The following is a 9,664-nucleotide window of genomic DNA, read 5'->3' as shown; positions in this document are numbered from 1 at the left end:
ATCAATTCCTCTTGCCCACAGCATTATGCCGCTCCAGTGTTTTGGAAATTAAATCCTGCTATTTCTCCAGTTGTTTCATTCTGTGTTTACAGCTGAGCTTGCGCAGCTACAAGTCTGACCGACGTACATGTGACTTCTTGTGCAGGACAAAAGGTCTGGCTGTTGTTTTGAAATGCCTGCTGTTTGCACTGTGCAAAGCCAAAGTCAGACAGCTTTCCCATAGTCAATGTCATCATTCCCCAACCCCTGAGCACCTAAACACCATCCCAGTAACACAGAGCCAGGGCAGCTTGAACACTTGCAGCACAACCCAAGCCTTCAGTCTTATGCCCCTGTGAGTCACCAGAAAAGTAACTCAAGAATGACCTTACGCTTTACTCAATAGCAAAGTTGCAGCCAGAGAACAAAAAACCAAAACAAAACAAAACTAAAAAAAAAAAAAAAAACAACCAAAAAAACCCAAAACCAACCAAAAAACCCACCAAAAAACCCCAAAACAAAACAAAAAACCAAACCAAACCAAAAAAACCCTCCACAAAACAAATAAAAAAGGGGCCTCTATCAAAAGCAGGAAAGCTGTTTTTAGAAGCAATGACATCCCAATATATTTTCCTTGTGTTTCCTTGTGAGCTGTTTCAGGCTCTTCACACATGAGGCTCATCTCATCCTCTCATAAAAGCTGTTTGGATTGCATGTTGTAACTAATTGCATACTATCGCTTAACATGAGATCACACAAGGCAATGGGCAGGGTGGTACTCACACAATTACACCATTCTTCTACCTGTTCTCTGCTGTGACTCTCCTCTTTTCCTAGGAGGTTTCATTTTGAAGTCCTCATTCTTGATCTTCTCATATTTCCTGTTTTACTCTCTCACCACTACGGATACTTTTTTCAGGTCTTCCTCTAATCAGAATTAGTAGGAAACCTGCCTTTCCAGACTCATAGGCAGAGACAGAGCTCATGTCATCAACATTACGCTGCAGAGAGCAGAGAAAACAGCTGCATAAAAATCACGCACATCCAATCCCTATGATTTGTTTAGTACAGAACTCAAAGATCATATAATTGGCTGAAATATTTTCTTAAAAGCAAAGGCCAAAATTAGTATCAAGCATCTTATTTTATAATCAAATTTAATGTCATTTCCATTATAACCTGTTCTGGTTAGAAGAAGCTACCTTGAGAAATGATGACTGAAGCAGCATTTGTTCTGCAGTACAGCAGTCTGCTTCATGACTTTGCTTTTAAACTGAGCCCTGCAAAGCTCAGTATGATTATTTTTCTGGCACACAATGCCACTAAAACAGCAAACAACTACTTTAAACTAAGAATTAAGCAAACCTGTAAGCTAGTTGCTCAAGCATCTTGCCAAGTGTTGCAAGCACTGCTTTTCCATTGCTGTGATTATTCATGCATTGATTCCAAGCCTGTTACTGAAAATTCATGTTTACTCTGTGTGACTTTTCTGCCAGCTTCTCTGATATGAACACAACTTAAACCAATCACTTCTTCACAGTGTAACTGATAAATCTCTCAAAACACTGTCTTATGCACCAGACAACAAAATAATCCAGTTGGCCATTTTTTACATTACAATATAGAGAGTGAGCAGTAATGCTGTGCATTAGGGCTACAGGAATCTATTGGTGCTGCATGCATTTGTGCTGAAGTCTTGAGTGTAAACGCTAGCCTAATCATTCTATAGATTGGAATTCTATATATTGCAAAATTGTTTCAGTTCTTTAAGTTATTGTGTCTACCAGAAAAACAAATAACCATTATGCAAGAATAAAGGCAAAAATCCTTAAGTTGCATGGTAATTATACATTATTCCATTGAGGACTTTCTTTTCCATTTTCTCTCCTTCCACACCCCATTTAAATTTGCAGATATTTTTTTTCAAAACTGTATCTTCACACACAAAGACACTGTATCACACAGCTGCAAGGAATTTTGTGTGTATACATATGTGCATGCACATATTCTCCTTCCTCCCTCCCATAGCAGGACAGGACAGGGATAGACACTACAAAGAAATGGCATTAAATGGCATTAAAGTCCCTCAACTATCTCTATGTATTTAGGTATGAATAAATACTCTTGCAAAATTCAGGCATCCTGAGATTCTAGATACAAACTCTTTTCATCTGAGAATTCTTTTGCTGGTGTAGATGTACATAGACAATTTTGCTTTCACAGTTCACTTCTTTTTTTCAGGTATGTATTTGTACAGGGCAGAGTTAGCTGTGCAGACAGCCTGAGATACACCTGAAGTTTCTGGCTATCTTTAAGGACCACTCTCCTCGTTACAAATAGCCTAAGGATGCACTGACACCCACTGGAACTTCTTTTTATCCCATGAATAGAAACTAACTTGCTTGTTTTCAAAGACAGTATGAACAGCTAAATTCCAAAACTGAGCCTCATTCCTTTGAAATAAAGAGCATGTCACATTTTGGTTTTCACTTGAAAAATGCCATTGCCAGCAGCAATGCTACCATGCTGGCTTTGGCAGCAATGCTGTTGGCAGCACATTATTCAGATGTACTTGTGATGAAACATTCACTCTAATGTGCAACAAGCTACACTTCAGAGGTTCTTACCCAGGACCTTTCAGTAATGCCTTCAGGCTGATAACTGGTAAAGTCAGGTATTTCAGATTAATCTGTCTTTACTGACCTGAATTTGGACTGCATTCCTTGAACGCTGTGAGGCCTGAGGGTAGCTGAGGCAAAAAACAAGAGTCATGCCCACACCTTGCTTTATCTCAGGCCTGTACTGGAGCAATCAGGGGGTGGTCCCCCTTGGGAGAGCAGGAGGTGCTAAGCTGGGCTCAGATGTGCAGGGACCCCCTCAGCTCCCTGGCTGAGAACTGCCAGCCCTGACCCACGACTAAGTCTCCACGTGTGCTGTTGTATCTGACCCAGAGCTGCTGTTGAACCCTTATTGAGGAACAAACACCCGTTTCAGTTAAATGAGCCAAGCCAAGCAAGGAAGCAGTTCCTACTCTGGCAGAGCCTGCTGGAGAGGAAAAACAGGTTATAACCTGACTGCATTAAATCCATGTTCTCATGCCACCACTGTCCTTTACACCAAGACCAGGCAAGCAGTGTTTCAACATGGGCAGGGAAGGAATCACTGACACCTCCTGGGTATTTTCAATACAAATCTTTATTTGTGAAATAGAGGGGAAGTTCAGAAAAATCCTTAAAAACCCTCAATCATCCACATTTTACTGCTGCTTTGGTTTTGGTCCAGCTAACCAAAACCTTTTATCCAGGCCAGGCTGGATTTGGTTTGTGTTCATTCCAAGATCAGAATGAAAGAACAACTTTATTGGGAAAACAGGACAAAATACAGAGCTGTTGTGTCAGTAGAAAGAGAAAAATAAATAAAGTCACTTTAGTGACATGTTTTAAGGCAGTTGCCTGTACCAGGATGAAATGAACCAAAGATATTCAGGATACATATTGCCTTTCAGTTCAGGCAGGTTAGTGGAAAACCTGCATATGACTCCAACAACGATGTGTATTTCAGTTTGCCTGGACTATTAAAAAAAATCCACAGTATATTCATTATAGCACACACATGAACCGATGTCAATACATGGTGAGGTTTCTAGCAAACATATGTCTGTGGGGGGGAACAAAAAGAAAGAAACATATTAATGGAAAGAATGCTAATATTTTATCCAACTAAAAATGCAAAAATTAACCTGAGCACATTTAGAAAACCATAGCATAGCTCTTCTATACTGGAGTTAGAGCAAGGAAGACAGGGGGAAGAAAGCAGCAATAGCTTTGAAAGAGCCCCAGCACTCGTGTCAATTAAAAATGTGAAACACATGCTTACCTATAGTGTGTGATATAAACTATATCTGGTTCATGCTTTAAACCATGTTTTTTTTCAACACTAGCACTCTGGTACTGATTTTGGAATATGTCCAAACTATTTAACAAGGCCTGAAAGAAATTTGGAGAAAATTTCCTTTCCTCACTCAAAAAAAAAAAAAAAATCCACCTTCCAAAACCTTCCAGATCTGTCTGCAGATTTTATTAGCTATTTGAAATTTAATTCTTTCTCTTATCTTACTTCCACTATGTAAGGCCAGGATGCTGCAGTTTTCATTATATTGTCAGTAGCTTATGAGCTGCTGTGGACAAAAGCCAAGGCTAATACAATATAGTTAGAACAAGCACCACAAAATACCACAATGGTTTAGGCAAAGACCACAAACACCAGGAGATCTGTATCTCAGTTATATCACCTATGCAGTGTGGTGATGACTGCATGTGTCATCGGACAGACAAAAGCCCTCTAGCTCCTAGCTCTCAGGCAGATTAACATTACTGTGACAGTTGAGGAATCAGCTGAAAGCATGTGATCAAACACTACATGAAAATTCTAATCACAGCAGGGCTATAGGAACAGCTGTACAGGGAATTGTTGCTTAAGAATACCTATAAAGTAACTGCTGAGTAAAACTCCACAGTAGTATAAGTAACATGTTCATCTGAGAAGCACGGGTATATCTGCAAACTACTTACCTCCTCATGACTGCAGCACAACCCACACAGTCCTCCAAGAATCCCATTGATTATCTGTATGAAGCACAGAATGAATTCTATTCCTCCCAAAACAAGCAGGATGGAAAAGAGGGTGACGTTCCACTGCACGATGTTTTGAGGTTCCTGACATTCAGACCACTTGTTATACTCAAACAAGTACCTGTACACAGCAATTAAAAGCATATTAACATTGTGTCAGAGTAGGATACTTACCATATACTATAACCAAATTATGTCTAGTCTGTAACTGCATTGAGGCTATTCACTCTATGGAGTCCTAACAGGCTAGGTTCCCTTAGAAATAGATTCCCAAGGGAATAGAAAAAGCAATGGTTTACTCCATGCAAGGTTTCTTTGGTTTAGGAAGATGTTGAAATATCAACCACACATTTTTGCTAAGTCTTAATTTCTTTTTAAAAAAATAATCTAAGGTATAAAGGTAGGTTAAGGTTCCTATCGCTGGTTAAAGTGAGGCACAAACTCAAGAAAGCTGAAAGAGCAAAGGTTTTTCTCAAAACAGTCACATGATCTTTGCAAGATTGGGCTTTTTTTCTAAAGATAGCAGTCATTGATCTGAGGCAAATTGGTCGCTTTCTCTCCTGTGTCACTGTCTTTGGGCCCTCATATGCTTAGTTGGATGAGCCAAACAGAAAAAATTTGGTGAGGTACTGCAGTATTTCAGCTGTTACTACTCACTCACATCTTGAGAACATCAGCACTTGCCTTCAGCAAGGACTTAAACTAGTTTTTCTACACTCAGACACGGTCAGAAAGATGGAGAAAGAGGAATGATACAAGTGAAATACAAGATATACAAGAGATACAAGTGAAATATAAAATTCAAACTCTTCTGCAAAGAGCTTTATGTGGCTTCTTAGTACTCCAACTGTCTCTAGTCTGGCATCAGCCATAAGCTGTTGCTAGATACACCCTTGAGGTTGCCGGCCATACAGACACTTTAAATGCCCGCCATGATATGAACCACATCAGGATTTATGTGCATTAATGGAGAATAGCACACTGAGACTTTTTTTGCAGGAGAATCTTACTTAGGGTTAGTTAGGAGTTTCTTGCCCTCTCTGCCCTGCAGTGTGCAAAGATTCTTATAAATCTTCTCAAGTTTCATGTATGAGATTCTATGCCATTGTCACTAATGTGGGCATTGTGCCACTTTATGCTGGTGCAAAGCAGCTTCAGAAGCAAGATTGACAAAACAGACTCTTACACAAATGATAAGACAAATATCTTAACAACTACTATTCCTAGTTTGTAAATCCTTCAAAGTCCTAAAACTTCATATTTTGTTAGAGATGTTCATGGACATGAACAGTACATCATGTATAGATTTAATCACCTATATTTTTTTTATGGCTTTGATTTTATACTCTAGCAGCAAGGGTAATTGATGCCATCTGTTAAGTTCTAATTGGGAAGAATAGAGTTATGAATAGATTCTGGTATATGGTTACTGAACATTGCTGAAAGGTACTAGAATAAAGCCCATGTGTACATTGGGAAGAGATAACATCCTCATGAACAGATGACTTACCCTCCAGTGGAGTCAGTGAAAGGATAGATCCAGTTTCTTTCTAGGTGGGTAAGACAATAAGGTCCTTGAGACAAGCCCAGCGCTGAAATGATTATACAGTATCCAGAGCCAAGGATGCCAACAAAGGCTGCCACAACTGAGGACAGCATCTGCAGAGCAGACATAAACATGAACTTTCAGCACGCCCTGTCTTTGGGCTTACCTGGGACTGGGATGTGCAGGCTCACTTACCGCACAGCTCTTTCCACAGCCATCATGGCCAAAGCACCCACAGCAGTCGTCATTGTGAAGCCCAATGAACACTGCAGCTGGAATGAGTACCTGGGTATGGAGCAAAAAACCCACGCTGTTCCTTTTGGTTGCACAGAGAGGGCAGATATAATACAGTCCTCAAACTGCATTCATTTATGTTGCTTCTTGGCAGTAAGCTGTACAGCTCATTCAGCTTTACTCGTATTTAACACAGTCGGCATCTCACTACTGACATCACCAACCCCAGGACACGTATATTTCTATAGCCACTGTGGCAATATTGCACTTAAGCACAGAAAGGAACGGTTGGGGTATTGCTACATTTAAAGTATTTCAGCTTTAAAAATTTCTCTTTTCATTAAACGCTGTATTTGCAAATAAAATGCTTTGCAAAAAAGAAAGAAAAAGAAAAAAAGGGCATTAGCTTTATTCCAATGAGGACTACAAAATAAAGTTATTTGAAAAACAGCTGCTGCCAATATACTTGTTACTTAAGAGCAATTATCATTACCTGTGTGAAAAACCAGTCTGACTACAGTAGAAAGTCTAGTAAAATTTTGCTCAATTCAGACAAACATCTTATTATAGACATCTACTTTTTTCCAAGATTTCACAACCGGTTCCCAGTGACAGAAATGCAAAGTAACAAAGCAGAAGCTATCCATGAAAAGCATAAACCATCCAGAGTTTTTTGCATAAAATCAAGAATGAACTGAAGCAACTGAATGAACAAGAAGGAGCTGATTAAAAAGAGGATCCTCCCACCAGCAATAATAGCACTTAACAGTGTCCACTTAAGACTCTACACCCAAGAGTACTCTGGAAGAAGAATAAAGAAAGGGTAGAGGGTTATTTGCAAATGCCACAGACTTACTTAACATGAAACTAGAATAATAACTATCCTGTTGAACAGACACATACTTGTCAACCCTTACTCAAACCCGATGCTGAACCTCAATGCTTCAAGTCCAGAAGAGGTTGTACAAGTGCACTGCAGGAGAAGTTCCACTGGTTCCATTTGTATTATCCTGTGTGTAAAGCCCAGTCTTTGCAAATCCCACTCTAGGTCTCAATGGGACTGTAATACAGCTGTAAGCACCTCTCACAACACAAAACACCTTAGAATGCAACTGTTTTCAACCTGTGATTTGCAGACACCTTGAGATCATAAAATCATAGAGTCTTAAGAAGTGGAAGGGACCTATAACCTATTTCTAAGAGGACTTCTAAAAGAAGATGAAAAAGGAAGCCTGGAGTTAGAGGTCTTAAATATGCTGCAGTGTGATCCACAAAACTGAAAAGATAGAAAATAAGAGCTTCAGATTAATGACATCCTATATTAAACACACTCAGTCCTTGCATCCTGTTACTCAAATGCAAAGCTTTGACAACTATCACTCAATTCCTCTGAATAAACAGCTAAGGCAGAGAAATACCTGTCAGCATGTCAGATAATAGAAATTAAGGACTCTTATCTAAATGCTCATTATTTAGGGACATTTAAAAGGAAAGTAGTTCAATAACATAACAAAAATTTAAGATTTAACCGTTTATGCTAACTGTGACTTGCTGAGAGGCTTGTTTTCACTTTTCCATTTGGATTCTGTGCCCCTGACCCTATGATTTTTTTAGCTTTAAAGTGACATAATGTTGTAGATAACAAAATCAATAATAATTAATTATAGCTATGGGATAATATACCTCTTTTTTATATACAACTACAGAGACACCTGTTGACAAAGATATTTGATTAATAAATTCAGGTAACCAATAGAGAAAGAGCAGTACCAAGTACCTCCAAAATAAACTTGAAAGAAGACACTAGGTTATTACTTACCAGAAAACCTCCACCTAGAATGCCATGAAGGCACTCCACGTATTTGCTGAGGTGATGCTCTGAAGCAAATCTTGTTTCACCATTGGGAAAATAAAGTAAAGTGTTGGCCACAATGCAGAGGAGGGCAAGGATGAGCAACTTATAACCAACACATCTAGCACAACTTCCAAAACACATATTTTCAGCTTTAAAAATCCTCCTTCAACTTGTCTGATTCAAACTATCTCACACCTGTCCACACCTAAAAGAAGATCAGTGTTTATTCTCACCTCCTTAAATACCAGGGGTTACCTAACTACCTAGATGACGTTTATAACCCTTCCTAACCACCATTCTCAATTGCAGAGTGAGAGGGCAGGGATGGCAGAACACCACCGCCCTTTTAAAATGCATTAATTGTAGATTAGCCAAATGCAATGAAGGAAATACTGAATACTAGGTGATTTCACACAAACATATGATGCTTCGAATAATCACTGGTGAACATGATTAGATGTGAACAACAGGCTTAAACCACAACACAAGTTCTGTTAGGAACTGAAGGAAAGATGTTTTGTTTTCTTTGTTAGAAGCAGCTTTGAATTTTAGGTTTATAGGGTGATTCAGAACAACCTGAAGCCAGGGAGAAACTGGGCTGACTTCAACAGCATTGAGTCAGAGTTTTGGGTATAAACAGAAAAAGGTCTACAGCAATGAGAAGTATGTAGAGTAACCTCTCACTTTACTATCCTGTTGATGGAACAACAGAAAACCTCACCAGGAGGTTGGAAAACAAATAAAAGGAACAGGTAAGCTTCTTAGGATTGTCCTTGGTCTTTCCATTATAAGACAAGCTGATTTTAGACTAACAGTCAATTAGTAAATGGCTTGGTAACAGCTAAACCAAGCAAACACTCATGAAAAGTACTGCTTAAAAAAAGGATTATAAAAGAGAGTCCTTGCACTGAAGTATCATGTATAGAACACACACAAAAAGAAAAATGCCAAGAAAGAAACAGATTATATCCAAGGTTTCCAAATGGTGTTTTATGTACCAGTAACATTAATTTCCATAGTAAATAGAGACACAAAGTGCACTATAAAAATTAAGATCTAGCCTTTTCTCTTTTCCCTCTTGCAAATTTTTCTAAAATAACCCAGAGCCTTTTTCTTCGGACACAGCTCAACACAAAGGTGTGAGCTGCTATGCCTACTGCCATCACATGACAGGAGGTAACTATAATGCACAGGCCCAAACTAGATCCAGGTGGTGCTGTTTCTGCCATCATCACAGTACAATGTATTTCTCATTGCAAAACCAGAAGCTAGACAAATGGAGTTTGGGAATGTAAAGGATATTAGAAGACTATAATGAAACTTTAAAAAAAAATTCAGGTTTTGTTTTTGAAGGTGGAGTGGGGTGTGTTTAATAGCTAAATAATGTGGTATACACAAGCCCAAGTCAAAACCATGGTA

General features: G+C 38.9%; 1 protein-coding gene across 1 annotated transcript; it reads right to left on the bottom strand.

The window, feature by feature from the left end:
- Positions 1 to 3,169: 3,169 nt before the first annotated feature.
- On the bottom strand, positions 3,170 to 8,565 carry TM4SF1 (transmembrane 4 L six family member 1). Its single transcript, XM_005419079.3, has 5 exons — positions 8,210 to 8,565; positions 6,352 to 6,441; positions 6,121 to 6,269; positions 4,551 to 4,731; positions 3,170 to 3,636 (listed from the first exon to the last, which is right to left on the bottom strand). The coding sequence occupies exons 1-5, from the start codon at positions 8,384 to 8,386 to the stop codon at positions 3,622 to 3,624; spliced, it is 612 nt and encodes a 203-aa protein (XP_005419136.1). The 5' UTR covers positions 8,387 to 8,565; the 3' UTR covers positions 3,170 to 3,621.
- Between the last annotated feature and the right edge of the window lie 1,099 nt (positions 8,566 to 9,664).

This window comes from Geospiza fortis, unplaced genomic scaffold (genome assembly GCF_000277835.1).
Source record: "Geospiza fortis unplaced genomic scaffold, GeoFor_1.0 scaffold172, whole genome shotgun sequence".
NCBI classification, from domain to species: Eukaryota; Metazoa; Chordata; class Aves; order Passeriformes; family Thraupidae; genus Geospiza; species Geospiza fortis.
The sequence above is the reverse complement of the archived record's forward strand: the minus strand, read 5'-3'. Positions and strand labels throughout refer to the sequence as shown.

Coding starts and splice junctions, on each gene's coding strand:
- TM4SF1 (XM_005419079.3), bottom strand. CDS start 8,386: ATGTGTTTTGGAAGTTGTGCTAGATGTGTTGGTTATAAGTTGCTCATC. Junction 6,442..8,209: donor TTCTAGGTGGAGGTTTTCTG/GTAAGTAATAAC, acceptor CTCCATACCCAG/GTACTCATTCCAGCTGCAGT. Junction 4,732..6,120: donor TTCACTGACTCCACTGGAGG/GTAAGTCATCTG, acceptor TGCTGTGTACAG/GTACTTGTTTGAGTATAACA.